General features: G+C 44.5%; 1 protein-coding gene across 1 annotated transcript in view; it reads right to left on the bottom strand.

The window, feature by feature from the left end:
• Positions 1-21211, bottom strand: part of PDIA4 (protein disulfide isomerase family A member 4) — a 226470-nt gene that overhangs the window by 45816 nt on the left and 159443 nt on the right. Inside the window, exons 6-7 of the mRNA XM_044292831.1 lie at positions 9536-9694; positions 4316-4467 (exon numbers count right to left, since the gene is read on the bottom strand). Coding sequence (XP_044148766.1) covers positions 4316-4467; positions 9536-9694 — 311 coding nt within the window. The remainder of the gene's footprint in view (positions 1-4315; positions 4468-9535; positions 9695-21211) is intronic.

The raw sequence follows: 21211 nt of genomic DNA, 5'->3' as shown, positions 1-21211 counted from the left end.
CCGGGGTACAGGAGCATTTGTTTCCTGTACCCGGCCGGACTGAAAGGAAGTGCACACTAAGTGAGCACTTCCTGTCAGTCCGGCCGGGTACAGGAAACAAAAGCTCCTGTACCGCGGACCGAACAGAGCTCGGCCACGCTACATTAGAGGTGACAAGGGGGAGGAAATGAGAGTGACAAGGGAGGAAGGGAGGGAGAATGAGAGTGACAAGGGAGGGGGGAGACGAGAGTGACAAGGGAGGGGGGAGACGAGAGTGACAAGGGAGGGGGGAGACGAGAGTGACAAGGGAGGGGGGAGACGAGAGTGACAAGGGAGGGGGGAGACGAGAGTGACAAGGGAGGGGGGAGACGAGAGTGACAAGGGAGGGGGGAGACGAGAGTGACAAGGGAGGGGGGAGACGAGAGTGACAAGGGAGGGGGGAGACGAGAGTGACAAGGGAGGGGGGAGACGAGAGTGACAAGGGAGGGGGGAGACGAGAGTGACAAGGGAGGGGGGAGACGAGAGTGACAAGGGAGGGGGGAGACGAGAGTGACAAGGGAGGGGGGAGACGAGAGTGACAAGGGAGGGGGGAGACGAGAGTGACAAGGGAGGGGGGAGAAGAGAGTGACAAGGGAGGGGGGAGAAGAGAGTGACTAAGGGAGGGGGGAGAAGAGAGTGACAAGGGAGGGGGGAGAAGAGAGTGACAAGGGAGGGGGGAGAAGAGAGTGACAAGGGAGGGGGGAGAAGAGAGTGACAAGGGAGGGGGGAGAAGAGAGTGACAAGGGAGGGGGGAGAAGAGAGTGACAAGGGAGGGGGAGAAGAGAGTGACAAGGGAGGGGGGAGAAGAGAGTGACAAGGGAGGGGGGAGAAGAGAGTGACAAGGGAGGGGGGAGAAGAGAGTGACAAGGGAGGGGGGAGAAGAGAGTGACAAGGGAGGGGGGAGAAGAGAGTGACAAGGGAGGGGAGAAGAGAGTGACAAGGGAGGGGGAGAAGAGAGTGACAAGGGAGGGGGGAGAAGAGAGTGACAAGGGAGGGGGAGAAGAGAGTGACAAGGAGGGGGGAGAAGAGAGTGACAAGGGAGGGGGGAGAAGAGAGTGACAAGGGAGGGGGGAGAAGAGAGTGACAAGGGAGGGGGGAAGAAGAGAGTGACAAGGGAGGGGGGAGAAGAGAGTGACAAGGGAGGGGGGAGAAGAGAGTGACAAGGGAGGGGGGAGAAGAGAGTGACAAGGGAGTCCGCAGAGCCAGACCAAGAGCCAGACTGCAGCCAGAGACCAGATCATCTTATTGTCCTGGTGGTAAGTAGACAATGCAATATGTTTATTATTTAATTGTTTAGTTATTAATACTACATTGGAAACTAATTTACCTCACATTTAGGGTCCATTCACACATCCGTGTGTGTTTTGCAGATCCACCAAACACGGACAACAGCAATGTGCGTTCCGCATTTTGCGGACAGCACATTGCTGGCACTAAGAGAATATGCATATTATTGTCCACTATTGGGGACAAGAATAGGACATGTACTATTTTTTTCAGGATCGGAATTGCGGATCCGGGTCCGCAATTCCAGATCTGATAAGGTGTCATTTTTTATCTTGCCTAGGGCGGCAAAAATCCTTGCACCAGCCCTGGATGTAAGGCTTGTATACAGCTGCTTGAGCATGGAAATCCATGAAGCTTCCAGTGCACAGTTTATGTTCTCATGTTAATGCCAGAGGAGGTACTGCAAAGCATTGAAGACCCTTGGGCACTATGAGACTCAGTACCCTGTAACTTCATTATCTCTACACAACCAGTAGAGATAGGTAGGTTACATCCTCCTGGCAATTGCCAAACCCTGACTCGTCCATCAGACTGCCACAACTTTTCACAGCTCCATAGTACAGTTGTCATGAGCTTTACACGACTTTATCCAACACCTTGGAAAGGGTGATTTAAGGCTTGCATGCAGCTGCTCAGCCGTGGAAATCCATGCAATGAAGCCTCCAGCACACAGTTTTTGTGCTGATGTTAATGCTAGAGGAGGTAATTATTGAGTCACTATGTATGCACTATGGGCCACAGCACTTGGAGATCCTGCTCTGTAGCTTTACATGGTCTGTCACTATGCTGTGGTTCCTACATGCTTCTACTTTGCAAGAATACCACTCACAGTTGACTGTGGAATATCTAGGAGGGAAGACATTCACAATGGGTGCATCCTATTCCAGTAACACACTTCAATTCAGCTCTTTAGAATGAAGCATTCTTTCACAAATGTTTGTAAAAGGTAGACTGAATGTCTATGTGCTTGGATTTTTTTACAACTACAGCAATGGTACTGAATGAAACATCTGAATTCAATGATTAAGAGTTTTGTTCCAATACTTTTCTCCATTTAGAGAATTTCAAATGCAGGGCAGCAAAATGGTTTCTCATTAGAAGAGCTGTGTTGTTTGTAAAGACAAAAAGCATAACACTACCTTACATCTTGTACTAGAGGGGTATTCAAGCAGTAGTAAACAGAGAAAATGTGGTCATTTAAAAAAAAAAGTCCTCATTTAGCAACTTTTACAATAGAAATATTCAGATATTTTAGAAGCAGACAGTATTTCTACCCCAGACTTGCCACTGAGAAGATATGGGATGGGTTTGTGGTGTAGGCAGAGCCATCAGCTCCTGGTCTAAATTGAAACCCTTAGGTCTAAGTAGATTTCATTCTAGGTGAACAGCATGGCGGATGACGTGCCTCGTCATAAATTAAACACATCCTCCAGCAGTACATGACAGAGGTTACCATGCTGGTATTTAAGAAATGACCCCCAATGTCTGTGGGTGAGGAGAAGAATCGTGGTAACCCTAGTCCTGTACATGGTAATCTCATCCAGAGCAAGCCCTGATAGCACCTAAGGCTACTTTCACACTAGCGTTCGATCGGATCCGTTCTGAACGGATCCGCTCATATTAATGCAGACGGTGGCTCCGTTCAGAACGGATCCGTCTGCACTATATTGGGAAAAAATGGCTAAGTGTGAAATTAGCCAGAGCAGATCCGTCCAGACTTTTACATTGAAAGTCAATGGGGGGCGGATCCGTTTGAAGATTGAGCCATATTGTGGCATCTTCAAACGGATCCATCCCCATTGACTTACATTGTAAGTCTGGACGGATCCGCTCGCCTCCGCACGGCCAGACTGATGCAGTCTGAGCGGATCCGCATCCATTCAGACTGCATCAGGGCTGGACGGAAGCGTTCGGGTCCGCTCGTGAGCCCCTTCAAACGGGGCTCACAAGCGGACAGCCGAACGCTAGTGTGAAACTAGCCTAAAAGAGGTGCTATACTGTTGCTTGACCATAAAGTGCAGTACAGAAGTATTGAAGTGTATTGTACAAACAATCACACTATCTCATGTTCAAGCCTCCTAGGAGGAAAAAAAAAAAAAAAAAAAAAAAAAAGGATTTTGTTTAAAAAAAAGTTAATCATTATTTATTCTGTACAGTGTATGGCATGAAAAAAGAAAATCAATGCCAAAATTTCCATTTTTTGGGTCACCTCACCTTCCAATAGCAAAAAAAGCAAAACAGTTGTGTATACCCCAAAAGTGTATCATATAAAAACTACAACTTGCCCCACAGAAAAATAAGCCCCAAACACAGCAACCTTGACAGAAAAAAAAATGTATTATGGATGTCACAATATGCTGTGGCAACACAAATTTGTTTCTTTTTTAATGAAAAGTTTTGCATTTTTTGATGCAGTAAAATATAATAAAAAAATGTACAGGTGGTATTGCCTTAATCATATTGACCCACATAGGTTATCATTTAGTTTGAAACGAATAGGAAAGGCCATAAAAATGAAATCCAAAAAACAAATGGCAGAATTGCATTTTTTCCTTCCACCCAACAAACAGGTGGGGAAATTTATGAAAAGAAGTGCAAAGGAAATCTGGCTTAGTTGACCGTAGCAACCAGATTCCACCTTTCATTTTTTAAAGCTCCTGGATGCTATGGGCAACTAAGCCAGTTTTCCTTTGTAACACCTTTGATAAATCTCCCCTAGTTTCTTAATAATCATATGAAATGTTAAACTATACAATTTAAATATACAACTCATCCTGAAAAAAAATAAAAAAAATTTAAGGTTCTGTCTCTTGGAAGGTGGAGAGGAAAAAAGAAAACTAAAATGTTGCTGCCAATAATGGGTTGTCATGAAAAGGTTAAGGGATTGCTCTACAGCAGAATTATTTTGGTTCATTTCAGACATTTTGCATCATCCATGCAGTGAACACACTGAATAATAATGAACACAAACTAATTTCAATTAATGCATTGGAATCAATATGCAACTTACTTCAATGTTAAACAAGTGTTTCTTTGGTTCATACTTGGACTGAAATCTGTCTGGGTGAATAACAACAAGCTGTCTAGTTTGCACTTTTAAGAAGCTTGCAATTTCTGAGCTGAAGGTATGGTAAAACTTGAAATCATCTCTTAAAATATTTGCTGGAATAGATGTTAAAAAGAAAACATATTGACATAATCAAATTCCACAAGATGCACTTTTTTTTTTTAAGATTCTGACTTTATGCAAAAAAGTAAACATGCAAGTGAGGCTCCTTTGCCATCTGCATTGGAGGGCGCTTTCGCAAAGGTTCTCTGCAGTTTTGCCTGTGCATAACCTTCAGCATGACAGGAAGATGCGCATTAAGGAATTTAATGTATGGCTTGGTGAATGGTGTCTGAACCAAGGGTTTGGCTTTGTGTCTCATGTTAGCTCTTGTTGGAATGGAAAAGAACTATACAAGAAAGATGGTTTGCATCTTTCTCTCAAGGGACCGAATGTCCTCAGTGAACAGTTCAAAGTATTTGCTAACAAGCATTTAAACTAGGAAAGGGGGGCAAAAGAGTGATAATCCAGCAGTCCGACTGCCCCCCCGGAACAATGCCAGAAGATGCCAGTAGCACATAGGTTAAGAAATGGTGGCTGTTACTGAGACATAGTTCAATGGGAGTAATGACTGGAATATAACAATACCAGGGTTCTCTCTATATAGGAAAGACAAAGGTGGCAAGAAAGGGGGAGGGGTGGCCCTGTATGTGAAAGATAGCATAAAATCTAATTTAATACAAGTTAGCGAGACCGATTTAGAGTCAGTTTGGGTTACCTTGCAGCTTGATAATCATAAGGTAACTCGTGTAGGTGTGATATATAGACCACCTAGCCAAGTCAAATAATTAGATGATCTAATAGTTGAGGAAATAGCTAAAATGACATTGAAGGGGGAAGTTATCATTATGGGAGACTTTAATCTTCCTGATGTAAACTGGAAAACCAAAATAGCTAGTTCTGCCAGGAGTACAGATATTCTAAATTCCCTACTGGGATTATCTCTACAGCAAGTAGATGAGGAGCCAGTAGGAAGGAGGCCATTTTAGATTTAGTATTCACAAATGGGAATTTGGTATCTGATATTACTGTAGGAGAAAGCTTAGGATCTAGTGATCACCAGTCAGTGTGGTTTACTATAAGTACAGTGACTGAGTCACACCACACAAACAAAAGTTTTAGATTTTAGAAAAACTGACTTTTCTAAAATTAGATTAGTGGTATACGAGTCCCTATCAGATTGGAACAGTTTCAATGGAGTCCAGGGGGACTACTTAAAAGTGGCACTATTGAAGGCAACAGAAAATTGCATTAGGCTTGTCAGTAAAAGAAAAGAAAAAAAGGAAGAGACTGCAGTGGTACTCAGCAGAAGTGGGCAAAATCATTAAAAACAAAACCGAGGATGACAGGCAAATTTATAAGATTAGGCAGAGAGAGGCCAAACAAGTTATAATAGCTTCTAAAGCACAGGCAGAAGAGAAATTAGCTCAGTCAGTGAAAAAAGGCAATAAGACATTCTTCAGATACATAAATGAAAAAAGGAAACTAAAACAAGGAATTACCAAATTAAAAACAAAAGGAAGGTATATGGAAGAAGGTAAAGAACTAGCTGACTGCCTCAATGAATACTTCTGTTCAGTTATTACAAAGGAAAACGAAGGAAAAGGACCTCAGTTAGGAAGGAAGACTAATGAATATTTTGGATGCATGTGTCTTTACAGAGGAAGAGGTACTAAGTCAGCTGTCTAAAATTAATACAAATAAGTCACAGGGGCCTGATGGGATACACCCAAAGCTGTTAAAAAAGTGCTTAGCGGTGAATTGACAAAACCATGAACAGATTTATTTAACCAATCACTGGTTACAGGAGTTGTCCCAGAAGATTGGAAATTAGCAAATGTTGTGCCCATTCACAAGAAAGGTAGTAGGGAGGAATCGGGCAACTATAGGCCAGTAAGCCTGACATCCATAGTGGGGAAATTAATGGAAACCATGTGAACTAACTATACAGACATGGAGAGCGGCGCCCGGGGATCTCACTGCACTTACTATTATCCCTGGGCGCCGCTCCGTTCTCCTGCTATGCTCTCCGGTATCTTCACTCACTAAGTTAAAGTAGGCGGAGATTTCAGTCACTAAGTTATGGTAGGCGGAGCCTGCCCTTGTTCTGCTGTAGCGCTGGCCAATCGCATTGCAGAGCTCACAGACTGGGAGAAAATAACCTCCCAGGCTGTGAGCTCTGTGCTGCGATTGGCCAGCGCTACAGCAGAACAAGGGCAGACTCCGCCTACCATAACTTTGTGACCGAAGATACCGGAGGGCATAGCAGGAGAACAGAACGGCGCCCAGGGATAATAGTAAGTGCAGTGAGATCCCCGGGCGCCGCTCTCCATGTCTGTATACTTAGTTCACAATGTCAGGATCGGTGAAAGGTCCTCTTTAAGGAGAGGATTATGGAACATCTAAAATCCCATGGATGGAAATATGAAAAACAGCATGGGTTTACTTCAGGGCGATCAGGTCAAACTAATCTTCTAGATTTTTTTGATTGGGTGACTAAAATAATAAATGGCGGAGGTGCAGTAGACATCGCTTATCAATAAATTGCAGTCTTTGTGCTTGGACTCCCATATTGTTGAATGGATTAGGCAGGTGCTGAGGGACAGACAGAGTTGTATTCAACGGAGTATATTCAGACCATGGTTTTGTTACCAGTCGGGTACCTCAGGGATCTGTTCTGGGACCCATATTGTTTAATATCTTTATCAGCGAAATTGCAGAAGGCCTCGATGGTAAGGTGTGTCTTTGTGTCATGAGCAAAAAGATTTGTAACAGGGTTGATGTTCCTGGAGGGATACACCAAATGGAAAAGCATTTAGGAAAACTAGAGGAATGGTCAAAAATCTGCTAACTAAAATTTTATGTTGATAAGGGCAAGATAATGCACCTGGGGCGTAAAAACCCAAGAGCAGAATATAAAATCAGTGATACAGTCCTAACCTCAGTATCTGAGGAAAGGGATTTAGGGGTCATCATTTCAGAAGACTTAAAGGTAGGCAGACAATGTCATAGAGCAGCAGGAAATGCTAGCAGAATGCTTGGGTGTATAGGGAGAGGCATTACCAGTAGAAAGAGGGAGGTGCTCATGCCACTCTACAAAGCACTAGTGAGACCTCATTTGGAGTATTGTGCGCAGTACTGGAGACCATATCCCCAGAAGGATATTGATACTTTGGATAGAGTTCGGAGAAGAGCTACTAAACTAGTACATGGATTGCAGGATAAAACTTACCAGGAAAGAATAAAGGACCTTAACGTGTATAGCTTGGAAGAAAGACGAGACAGAGGGGATATGATAGAAACTTTTAAATACATGCTACAAGAGGACATGGTTTTAAATTAGAGGGGCAAAGGTTTAAAAGTAATATCAGGAAGTATTACTTTTACTGAGAGAGTATTGGATGCATGGAATAGCCTTCCTGCAGAAGTGGTAGCTGCAAATACAGTGGAGGAGTTTAAAGGGAACCTGTCACCAGTTTTATGGTGTCCTAACTAAGGGCAACATAAATAAGTGACTGATTCTCTTAGCACAATGCTAGGTCACTTTCTTTAATTGACCCAGTTAATCTGCCAACATCTTGTATTGAAAAGCTCCAGCTGATAATGATGAGTCATGAATATTTATGAGCTCCTGACTCTCCCCGCCCACCTACTGCTGAGTGACAGTTTGTTTCCATATGAATCAGCAGCAGGTTGGCAGGGGAGTTGCTATAGCTCTGAATTAAATATACACTGGACTCGATGACATCACGCTGGACTCGAATCGGCTCATTAGCATGCGGCATCTTTGTGTGTATATTATGAGGTAACCATCTGTCACACCAGTAAGTGAATACATCTAAGGCACTTTTTAGTAGTTAATGATTGTATATAATTAGATTATAATCAAATATCCACATGACAGGTTCCCTTTAAGGATGCATGGGATAGGCATAAGGCAATCCTTCATATAAGATAGGGCCAGGGACTATTCATAGGATTCAGATATATTGGGAAGACTAGATGGGCCAAATGGTTCTTATCTGCCGACACATTCTATGTTTCTATGTCAATTTATGCTGTAGTTTCCCACCATAGATTTCATACTTTGCAATGCATAAAGTAAAATATGCAACAAACATGCTAAAAAAAAAATCCACATGTAACTCTGCATCAGATTTTTTTTGTTGCAAATTATGTTCCATGTAGAGAAACCCTTAAAAGGTGTTTTTCCCCTTTGGAACACTTTTGGGCGGCCCTCCCTCACACTGTTGGATCTGTGGAGGGAAGCATACTTACTTGCTCCTTGCTGCTCTGTCCGACTCCTTCAGTCCACCGCCCTCCAGTTTGCTGCTTGTTGACTTCTCAAGTGGATAAGGGTCACAGGTGCTGATGCAGCCAATGCTGTGCTGCATGGGGAACACATCATCGCTAAGGAAAGTAATTGGCTGTAGTGGCACACATAGCCCCCGTCCACTCCAGAAGTTAATAAGTAGGGAGCCAAAGAGTGGCGGACCAAAGGAACTGAACAGCGGAGAACAGGTAAATATGTTTGCTTAAACAGGTCCAGCTAGGAGGGAAGCGACCCAAAAGGGTTTAAAAAAAAAAAAAAGGTAGACAACCCCTTTAACAGGGATTTCCTAAAATGTATTATTCCCGCCAGTCAGCATCCACTGCACTGCTAATAAAGGCACAACTTGCTTGTATACACAGCTGTACAGTGCTAAAGGTGGCCCTTTAATGCTGCCAATTAGAGGTCGCCAGGCCTCGACCAATCATACATAAGGGTAGGATGGCCATCAATGTTTAAATAGATTTTACAGTACCTTTATAAATACTTAAGACAGGCAATCCATATCTGATCGGAGAGGATCTAACACTCTGCCAATCAGCTGTTTTGCAGTATGTGTAACCCTGGAAATCATGTCCAGCATATATGTTTTCTGCAAAACGTACATATCTAAATTTAAAAGTATGTATCAGCTGAAGATTTGAGAACATTATAATGGACATTTTTCCAAAAGTACAGAACACTTCTTGTTTGAGATTACATTTGGCCAGGCAAATCATAACCTATTGTCAGTCATGTGGCAATTTAGGCTCACAAAGGAGTAATGGGTCCCTCACCCCTTCCTACCTACTGACCTGCATCCTGATAAAGCTGAAATTCCTTTTCATGGTTACCAGTGAAAAATCCAATAACTATGACATCATTTCCATCTCTCAAGTGCTCCTGCACTTGCTTTACAGTCTGGACTAAAGTTGATGGTGGACCAGCCTGTTCAATCATAAAGTCAATAATTCCTAGTAAAGGAAACAAGAAAAACGTTTAATAAGCAGAAAAAGGATAGAATACTAGCAAAGAAAAAGTGGTAAGTTTTTGTGGTGAATACTTTCATGATACATGTCAATTCTGTATTGTAATATTCTAGCTGGATATATATACTGTACAAGATACATAATTAGGCATAATACAAGAATTACAAAAAAAATCTATTTTCTAATAAACGTTCAATAATTTGTGTTTAATGCTTTGCTCGACAGGCAGTAACTGGATAATGGTTGTGTCAACATGGCTAATTTTGACAAAGTCCATTGATACAAGATATCAGCATATTCCCTGAAGTGTGGGATGCTTTTCCCCTAGGCCTCTGGAGTTGAAGCTATTTTTGGGTGGAGTCCGTAGATATGAACTCACTGACTCTGGCTTAAAGGAAATGTGCCACCAAATTTATTTTATGCCAGTTAAAACCAGATAGCAACACATACTTTTTTTCTAATCTGTTTTTATTTTCGGATTACAGATTTTTGTATTCTGTTTCCTGAACATGATTGGGGGCAGCCATCTTGCCTGAGCTGTTCTTAAAGGGATTGTCTCACTTCAGCAAAAAGCATTTACCGTATGTTTCCCCTTATAAGATGCACCAGCCCATAAGACACAGCTAGGTTTTAGAGGAGGACAATAAGAAAAACATATTTTCATTACACCTAAGGTCAGACCACCAATCAAACCACCAATGTTAATCAGACCTCAGCTGACAGCCCCAATAAGACCCCCAATGTTAATAAGACCTCAAATCAGACCGCCAATCAGACCTCAACTCAGCCCCCAATGTAAATGACCCGCAATCAGACCTCTGATAAGAGCCCCATGCCTCTCATAAGCCCCCATATCAGCCATTATGCCTCTCAGCCCCCCCCCCCATTATGCCCCCAGCAGCCTCAAGTTATATAAAATAAAAAACCACTTACTTCTCCTGCTCCTGGATGCCGCAGCTCCAACTACATCACAATACTCTTCCTCCTGCTATCAGTCACAGAGCGCCCTCACGCTGTGCAGTCTTCACAGCCCACAGCCGAGGACCAGGAAGCGGCGAGTACAGAGCCTTCACCGCTTCCTGGTCCTCCAGTACTAATGAGCATTAGTATTCACCCCATAAGACATTTTTCGAACACTTTTGGTCTTATGTAGCGAAAAATACGGTATTATGTAGAGGAAGTTAATACAAGGCACTTACTAATATATTATTATCCACATTCCTTCCTTTGCTCACTGGAATAATTGTTCCATCACATTATACACTGCTTGTTTCCATGGTTACGACCACCCTGTAGTCCAGCAGTGGTGGCCGTGCTTGCACTTTATAGGATAAAGCACTAACCTATGTGCACTCCCACGGTCCTGGCCAACAGAGAGGCCAACGCTTTTTCATATAGTGTGCAAGCATGACTACCACTGATGGACTGCAGGTTGGTTGTAACCAGGGGTCGAGTGGAGGGGGAACGCGTGGGAACGGCGTTCCTGCACTTTTTTCATGGCAGGAACGCCGTTCCCTTTCAAGCCTCAAGCCAGGAGAACGCGGCTGAAATCAGGGGGTGATGCAGGGCACTGTGCAGGGCAGGCTAAGCGGCTTCACAGCTGTCTGTGCGGTGCTGCTGCTGTCTGTGACTCCTCTCATGGCGCCCCGCCCCCTACTGACATCATCTCCTTCACTTCTTCTGTCGGCCTAATACGCTGCGAGTATGTTCAGTCACTTCGCAGCTGACACATAGGAGATCATTTAGAAGTTCATCATTAAGAAAAGTTTGTCCCTGGATTCGAACTCACGACCTCTACACATCAGAGGCAAGGCATTTACCCTCACAGCCATGAATGCTGTCTAGGTAGGTGCTTAAAAAAAAAAAAAAAAAATATATATAAGACTTCTACTTATACCTAGTGTACTGATACCTAGTGTACAACCATACACATGACAGCTGCCCACTGTGTATGGATGTAGCAGAGCTGGGTGTGTTGGGGCAGCTGTCATGTGTATGGTTGTACACTAGGTATCAGTACACTAGGTATAAGTAGAAGTCTTATATATTTTTTTTTTTTTAACTAACTACCTAGACAGCTTTCATGGCTGTGGGGGTAAATGCCTTGCCTCTGATGTGTAGAGGTCATGAGTTCGAATCCCAGGACAAAATTTTCTAAAAGTGTTTTTTTTTTTTTAAGACTCCTACTGATACCTAGTGTACTGATACCTAGTGTACAACCATACACATGACAGCTGCCCCAACACACCCAGCTCTGCTACATCCATACACAGTGGGCAAAGTTACCTACAGTAGAAGTCTTATATATATTTTTTTAAGTTATTAGCTAGACAGCTTTCATAGCTGTGAGGGCATATGCCTTGCCTCTGATGTGTAGGGGTCATGAGTTCGAATCCCATGACAAACTTTTCTAAAAGTGTTTTTTTTTTTTTTTTAAATACCGGACTGTTACTTTACTGCCACGGGGGAGGCGGGCTATTGGCGCCATGATACTGGCACATGAAGGGGGTAGGAGAGAGGAACTTGATACTGGCACATTAGGGGACAGGGGGAGAGGATGGCACTATGATATTGTGTTTTGATCACAATGTGTACATTTGGCTCAGTCCGCAGCTACACAAATTACAGCGTGCTAGATTTTCTGTGCTTTTTTTTTTTTTTTGGAGGGGGGGGGTTGCAGTGGATCTTGGGTGAGTTCCCACACTTTTTTTCGCAGGACTTGACCCCTGGTTGTAACCATAGAAACGAGTAGTGTATAATGTGATAGAAAAATGAATCCAGACAGAAAAGGAGGCAATATGCATAATAACAATACATTAGTAAGTGCCTTGTATTAACTTTCTCAACATAATAAATGACCCCTGCTGAAGTGAGACGACCCCTTTAACAAGCAAGAAAATTGCTTTATGGCAGTCATATGGGCCACAGACACAATGGTCAGGAGGGGACCTCATTGACTTCTATGGGAGACTTTTCTAGGCATGCTCTGTGAACTGTCCAGAGGTCTTTGTACAAGGAAAGAAAAGATGAGCTTTGGCAATTGGGAACTGTGGATCATGTCATATATACACAGAGGTGATATCATTACAGGCAGGACTAGGCCAATTTCACACTAGCATTTTAGCTTTCTGTTTCTGAGATCCGTCATGGGCTCTCAAAAGCGGTCCAAAATTGATCAGTTTTACCCTAATGCATTCTGAATGGAAAAGGATCAGATCAGAATGCATCAGTTTGCCTCCGTTCAGTCACCATTCCACTTTGGAATCGGACACCAAAACGCGTATTTATTAGGCTTAGTGGCCAGTGCGAAAACAGGATTATTTTTTTTCCATGTCTACCGTTCACTTCACTTGAATGAGGCTGCATAAAAAATAAAAAAAAGACTCCATGTGCATTCCGTGTCTGTATGTCCACATGGCCGTTCTGAAAAATTATAGAACATGTCCTATTATTGTCGGCATTACAGACAAGGATAGGACTGTTCTGTTAGAGGCCGGCTGTTCTGTTCCACATAATGTGGAATGCACACGTTTTGCGGATCCACAATTTGCAGACTGCAAAACATCCAACGGTCGTGTTCATGAGCACTTACAGCTATAACAGAAATATTAAAGATGAAGTATGATAGCAGACATTCACAGCAAAATGCACAAACCTACACGTGCCAGAATTTACACATATATGGATATCCTGCACCTAAGTCATTCAGAAACAAGACACATGCAGCGCACACAACTCATTGGACACACGTGGCACACAAACTTATACATGGCTCACATGCCACTGATGCATATGTCACATACACCACTGTTACATAGATCATATATAGCACACACCAATCACACATAGGAAACACGCAGTGAACACACCAAGACATTTATGCCTAACCCTATTAAGTGTAGCGCACTTAAAGTGGTTGTCTCACTTCAGCAATTGGCATTTATCATGTAGAGAAAGTTAATACAAGGTACTTACTAATGTATTGTGATTGTCCATATGGACTCTTTTCCATTACATTATACACAGCACGTATCCATGGTTTTGACCACTCTGCAATCCAGCAGCGGTTGCCGTGCGTGCACACTGTAGGTAATGTTGTTGGCTTATGAGCACTTCCATCCTTTCCCTATAGTGTGTAAGCACGGCCACCACTGCTGGATTACACAGTGGTAATAACCACTGATACGTGCTGTATATAATGTGATGGAAAGAAGGAAATATGGACAATCACAATACATTAGTCAGTGCCTTGTATTAACTACATGACAAATGCCATTTACTGAAGTGAGACAAACCCTTTAACCCCTTTAAGCATAAATGACTGGCATGAAATTCACCAAATCTTAACCTTCTCATATTGTACATACCGTAATCTACATTATAATTAAAAGGGTTGTCCTACCATAATGACCTATTGCCTATCTACAAGTCATAAATATCAGATTGCTGGGGTCTGACTGCTGGAACACCCACTGATAAAAAAAAAAAGGGGTCCCGAGACATTCAATTACATTACCACCAATCTATGTACACAAGGGTCTTAAGACCACGTTCCCTTATTCATGGGGGTCCCAGCAGTCAGACCCCCATAAATCAGACACTTCTCACCTGTTGTGTCATAGCTGTTGGACCATTTCACATTCCCTATCCTTAAAGGTTTTCTTTAGGTGTAAAAATAAAATAAAAATTTAAATCTGGCCTAAAATATGTGTCAAACTAAAATAGAAATGCTCGCCTGTTAAAGGACCTGTGTATACTTTTCTAGTTATCCTCTATCCACAGGATCGTGGGTAACTAAGTGATCCGTAGGGGTCTGAACACTGGAGCCCCCACTGATCCCCCTTCTTGATTGAGTGGCAGATCGAGCATAAGCCCTGCCTCTCTATCCATTCTCTATGCCGGTCGCTGAAGATGGCAAAGTACAGTGCTGGCTATTTCCAGTGGTCCCAAAGAGAATAATTGGAGCAGCAGGGCATATGTGTGGCCTGTCACACCATAAAAAGGGGGAACCTGTTCCTGGGATCAGTGGGTGTTGCAGGTTCAGACCCCACTAATCATATAGTTATGCCCTATGGTGTGGAGAGGATAACTTGAAAACCTGGACAACCCCTTTAAATCCTCCACCACTCCACCACTCTGTATCTTTTTACATGGCAGCAGTGATGCCTGTAAACACAGAATGTCATCACTGCCACCATGTAAACCATACGTGTCAATACTGGAGAATGTGATGCACTGTGCAGAATTTTTCTGTCATAAATCCAACCCCCTTTGCAGGTAATAACCTTTAACAAAGCCCAAGCAAAGGTGCTAGAGGAGCAACGTGAGCAAAGGGCACAGACGGAGGGTTATAACTGAAACAGAGGCATTAGGGTCACCTGAGGCAGGGTAATAGTGGGGATCCTGGAGCAGGGGTAACTGGAGAAGAGTAAATATTAGCGGTGCATTTAGAGTGGGGGCATATGACGCTGGGGCATTATGGGGGTGCACCTAAAGCAGAGGCATTAGGGTCACCTGAGGCAGGGTAATAGTGGGGATTCTGCAGCAGAGGTATTAGGGTGAAAACTGGAGAAGAGGCACTACTAGGGGTGCACCTACAGCAGAGGCATTCGAGGGACCTAGGACAGAGTCCCCCTAATGCCACTCTGATCTCTGCTGAGAGCAGCACAAAGATCTGTGTCTACTATATAAACAAATCCCCTATTTCCCCCTTACAGTCTCCTACAGCTTACTAATGTCACACACCTGAGAAATCAGCCCAGCACCGCAGAGGAGTCCTTCTCTCCAGCAACCACAGTTTTCTAACAGCAGGGAACTCAGGAGGATGGCCAAACATGTTCTCTCCTCCTTCACTGCCAGCAGCCTGGAAAGCTTAGAAGATACTGCGGGGCCTTCTATACAATTAAGACCAGTAGGAGGCTGCATCACTGTATGATACTACCACCTAGTGGCTACAATAATTATCTCTCCTGAGAAACAAAATAAATAATTACTACTGGTTCTTATCTCCAGGCAAAGGAAACTGGGGACCTACCGAGGAATCCCCCGCCTCCCTGGTGGGCCAGTCCGAGCCTGAGTAAGGTACAAGGTATAATAGATGTTGCGTGTACAGATATATAAAATATACAGCAGTGTACTGATACGTGAGGTATAATAGATGCAGTGTACAGATACAGTATTTATTATATCCAGCAGCGTGCTGATATGTGAGGTACATGCAGTCATTTATATCTCATACATCAGTACACTGCCCTATATACTGACCAGGAATAGGTAGTGGGAGGGGCTATGAAAGGGGCATGGTGGCCCAATTTAGGTTCTTGCAATGGGGCCCTGTGATTTCTATGTATGCAGCTGTTTCCAGAACATATATCTATTGTAGCTTTTTTAACTTTTTCTGAAGTCACATTTATAGATTTCTTACAATTACTAAAGTGGAGACAAGAAAAATGGAGGGTGGTCCCTAGGGGGGGGATAGTGCAAAAACACTCTCCCGGGATGTACTGCTCTGTAACAGAGATAGTAGGTAGAAATGAGGGGCAGTAACGTATTATAAAAAACTAAGGTTTATTAGAATTTAATTAATTAAATTGGGAAAACAAGCCCCTACCAGACAAAACAAAACAGACAACAATGTGGGGCCCACGTGGGTGAGTCCCCGCAAGGTAGGTCCCTCAGTCAGAGCTGACCACCAGTTAAACACAAAATTGGGGTCTTTGGCGGGTGCCGTAGACCTAAAATTATGCCATAAGGCAAAGTAAAGGGTAGATCTTACCGGGAGTGCCAGTCAGGACAGATGTACTCCAATGCACAGGAGGTGGAGGAGCTTCTTATGTTATGAGACACGTCCTCTTGCCCGTGATACCAGGGTTCCAAGGGGCTACAGGGAAGAGTCTATCCCTGTTAATGCCCTACTTGGCCTGCGAGTCCCTATGGTATCCTCCTAACACGGGGTCCTGTCCCCGCAAGGGGTGGCCACGTCCGGAACCTAGCCCTATTAAGTCGCCCTAGGTAGCCCTAAAGGGACAACGAATTGGTCCTGATGATGATAAGGGCTGCCAGAGTGAGATGGGGGAAATGGGTATGATATATGTATATAAGGTCCCGTCCCTACGCGTTTCGTTATTTCGGGAATATATCAAAGTATAAAGGGTGCCTCCACTTTACTAAAAATAGACACCGTAACTCTTCAGGGGACAGGGGTCAAAGAGTGGAGGATAATATCCCCACTCCTGCCACCCTACGATAGTATATCTAGATTAGAAAGGAAAGAAAAGGGCCTATTGGTTAAAGAACCTGACTCGACCGGTGTGGTCCAAATCAGCCCAGATACCTGTAAATAGCAAAAATGACAAAGAAAAATCCATTCAAGTACCAAACCTGACATTAATCTTTATAAATGTGTCATGTGGCTCATAGATTTACTCACAGTTCTGATCATGAAGCATAAGGCGTAAGAGACGGCGCTCTCAGCCCAAAGTGGTAAATATCTAGGTTGGAAGGAGGGGTAAGCAGGGGTAGCCCTGTGGGTTGTGCAGACCTGATTGGACTAGTATAGTCCAGAACAGTCCAGATACCTAGGAAATATATATATATATATATATATATATATATATATATATATACCATTAAGGACCTGTGTCTAACAACAATCATTGCAGATATGGCAAAAGAATGATTGGTTAACTTACGATTTTCAACATGGAGCGCGTATGGCGAATGCCATATGAAGCGGTAGTACAGGTAGACTGGCCGCTTCTGTATCGGCGTCTGTCAGCGCTACAGTGAGCGCCAATCGGTTTAAATCCAGAAGCAGGCTGGCTGTGCGCCTGCATGAGGAGTGCGGTCGGCGCCATGTGACAATCACATGTCAGGTGACGCAACGATCCGCCTCCATCCCGGCGCATGCGCCGTAGTCCAATGGGCAGCCCGGCTGCCGCGCAGTTGCAGTGACGACGCGGTGATGGACGTCATTGTCCAGATGCGTCATCACGTATGGGGCGCGGCATCGTCGGTGAGGATAGCGGCGGTGGGAGGAGTCGCTCAATAGATATAGAAAACTCCTACTACTTCACCTGTGTTGGTGATGGGGGGGGGGGGGTCACCAACACCGTGGGACCTCGAAGAGGGGCATTAAATGACAGGCCGCCCCCCTAGGCCTAGGCAAGTTGTGATTGCCAAATTAGGCAATAAGACAATATATCATTGTAATTAATTTCATCCATTAATAAATGGTAACAGCCGAGTGATGCCAACAGCGGGTGGATGGGCCCAGATGGAGTGTGATGGCCACTTGGAGACATAACCAAACAATAAATGATTTAGGTTTAGGACATAAGAGACCCGTTGCATCAGCTGGTGTCGTCGTGAGATCAGCAAGGTATACTACGGTCCCAAGGCCAAATGGCCCTTAATATATGATGATCGGAGCCAAACCATGGGGTCATGAGGCCACAACTACAACCGGAGCAATGCAAAAATTACAAAAATTGCAAATAATGCAGTTGGCAGGGGTAGGAGGGCAAGAGTCACCAGGCTATCCAGAATCCATCACGGAAGCTAGTGGAGGGGAGAGGGATATTGACCCAATCACAAAAAACACCCGAATTGCGACTGGTCATTAAGACCAAGGGGGTTGGTGGTCCTCAGCCTGAAGATCCACCAACACTCCCTCTGGAGAATTCTCCTATCCCAGTTCCCTCCGCGTGGTGGCTTCTTGATCACCTCCAGTCCTATAAACCTAATCCCCGATAAACTCCCGTCGTGGGCGGAATGGATGTGTCTTGCCACTGGGGTATCCCTATTGTTGCGGATGTCGCCCAGATGCTCACCTATGCGTACCCGTAGCTCCCTGCGGGTCTTGCCAACATACCTAATGCCGCACTCACAGGTGAGGAAGTAAACCACGCCTGCGGTGCGGCAGTTGATGAAATCCTGTATACGGTGGTCTGGGTACGCAGGGCCGACTGTAACCACTTTGTCCTGGGTGACATATTTGCAAAAGCTACATCTACCGCATTTGAAACAACCATTCACCGGTTGATCCAGCCACGTCTTCTTTTTAGGAGGATTGTAATGGCTATGTACAAATCGATCCCTCAGATTGGTCCCTCTCCTGAAGGTCACTGATGGATAAGGGCTTACATCAGCAGTCAAATCTGGATCCATCAGGAGAGTGTCCCAATTGCGTGCCAGGATCTCCTTAATTTCTCTAGCGGCTGAATCAAACGTACCGATGATACGTAACTTATTTTGTTGTGGACTAGTTATGGGGCCCACCGTGGGATGTAGGAGTGTGGTACGCGTCTCCTGTCGGGCCCTTTGGTAGGCCTTTCTCAGTGTGTTATCCGGGTAACCCCGTGCCCGGAAACGCTGTCTGAGCTCGTTTGCCTGTCGTGTAAATTCACGGGGTTCTGAACAATTGCGTTTGAGTCTCAGATATTGGCCAACTGGGATCCCACGTTTCAGTGGGACAGGATGGCAACTGTCCCACCGAAGGAGTGAGTTTGTGGATGTTTCCTTGCGGAAAATAGTGGTCTGTAGACCCCCCCTGGTGTCTCTCGAGATGCAGATGTCTAAAAAGGGCAAGTTGTTATGTACAATCTCCGACGTAAATCGGAGGTTGATGGAGTTGCTGTTAAGCTCATCCACTAGCCTCCTGAACTCGTCCTCAGGCCCGCTCCACAGGACGAGAATGTCATCTATGTAGCGGACCCAGAGGACGATGTAATCAGTATACCAGCTGGGTGTTTCACCAAAAACTATGGTCTCTTCCCACCAGCCCAGGAGAAAATTAGTGTAAGATGGTGCGCAAGAACTGCCCATCGCAGTGCCCCTGAGCTGGTGGTATATACGACCGTCAAAGAGAAAACAGTTGCTGGTCAAAACAAAGTTCAAGAGTTGGAGAACTAGATTGTTGTGGGCAGCAAACTGAAGTCCCCTTGCCTTCAGGAAGTATGCTGTGGCATCGAGGCCTTTGTCATGGGGGATTGAGGAATACAATGCCTCGACATCAAATCGATGCTAGAAACCAACTGGGTTCTAGATTGATGTTTTCTAATTTAGAGAGAAGGTCCCCCGTGTCTCTCACATAGGATGGGAGAGATTGCACAAATGGGCCAAGTATGCGGTCAACATACACCCCGCTGTTCTGTGGCAAGCTGCCCACCCCTGAAACAATTGGCCGCCCTTTGAGGGGTACTGTCCCCTTGTGGACCTTGGGCAGACAATAGAAAGTTGCCATGACCGGATGTGTTGGAAGAAGAAACTCAAGTTCGTTGCTGCTAATGAGGCCATCCCCCTTGGCTTTGGTCAAGATATCCAGCAATTCTTGCTGGAGTCTAGGTGTAGGATCAGATGGTAGTGTCTCATAACTTTGCTTATCACTTAGTAATGTGAGGCACATGGCGTGATATGCGGAGACATCCAGGACAACCACATTGCCCCCTTTGTCGGAGGGTTTGATCACAATGGTGGCGTCCGCGGATAGCTCCCTCATCGCCCGTCTCTCCTTACTGTTGCAGTTAGACCTGGTTCCAGTGGGGATAATCTTGGCAATTTCGGTGATGGTCTGTTTGAGGAAGACGTCTATACAAGAGATGTCTCCTGCAGGTGGAATTTTACTGCTCTCGTTCTTGAGATTTGTGAAGGGACCTCTGCCCTCTGGATTGTCGGGTGTACTATCCAGGTTGAATAAGAAGTGTACATCCCCAAGGATCTCCACCGGTATGCCCAATTTGCGACTTTCTTTTTTATCCCTAAGCCTAAAGTGTTTATGCCACTTTAGCTTACGGGCAAACAAGTGGAGATCCTTGGTCCACCGAAATAGGTCAAATGGAGTAGTAGGGACAAAGGATAAGCCACGTCTCAAAACCCTAGTTTCCACTTCTGTAAGGATCCGTGATGACAGGTTAATAACCAACCTATCATCCGTACATCCTAACGGTTGGGTGGAGGTACTGTATTGCGGTTCCGTAGGGAGTACTGCATTTGTTGTCCTAAAAAAGTGGATGCTGAGGGTAACTCTGAGGATGAAGATGGCAGTGAGGCAGGGGGTATACATTGTGTCGGGTAATTGGATTGGTTGGTATTGTATCGACCACCACGGCGTCTCGGTCTATGCGCCGGGATGGAGGCGGATCGTTGCGTCACCTGACATGTGATTGTCACATGGCGCCGACCGCACTCCTCATGCAGGCGCACAGCCAGCCTGCTTCTGGATTTAAACCGATTGGAGCTCACTGTAGGGCTGACAGACGCCGATACAGAAGCGGCCAGTCTACCTGTACTACCGCTTCACATGGCATTCGCCATACGCGCTCCATGTTGAAAATCGTAAGTTAACCAATCATTCTTTTGCCATATCTGCAATGATTGTTGTTAGACACAGGTCCTTAATGGTATATATATATATATATATATATATATATATATATTATTTATTTATTTATTTCCTAGGTATCTGGACTGTTCTGGACTATACTAGTCCAATCAGGTCTGCAC

Source organism: Bufo gargarizans, chromosome 5 (genome assembly GCF_014858855.1).
Source record: "Bufo gargarizans isolate SCDJY-AF-19 chromosome 5, ASM1485885v1, whole genome shotgun sequence".
Lineage (NCBI taxonomy): Eukaryota > Metazoa > Chordata > Amphibia > Anura > Bufonidae > Bufo > Bufo gargarizans.
Note: the sequence above shows the minus strand (reverse complement) of the source record. Positions and strands in the feature narration are given on the sequence as shown.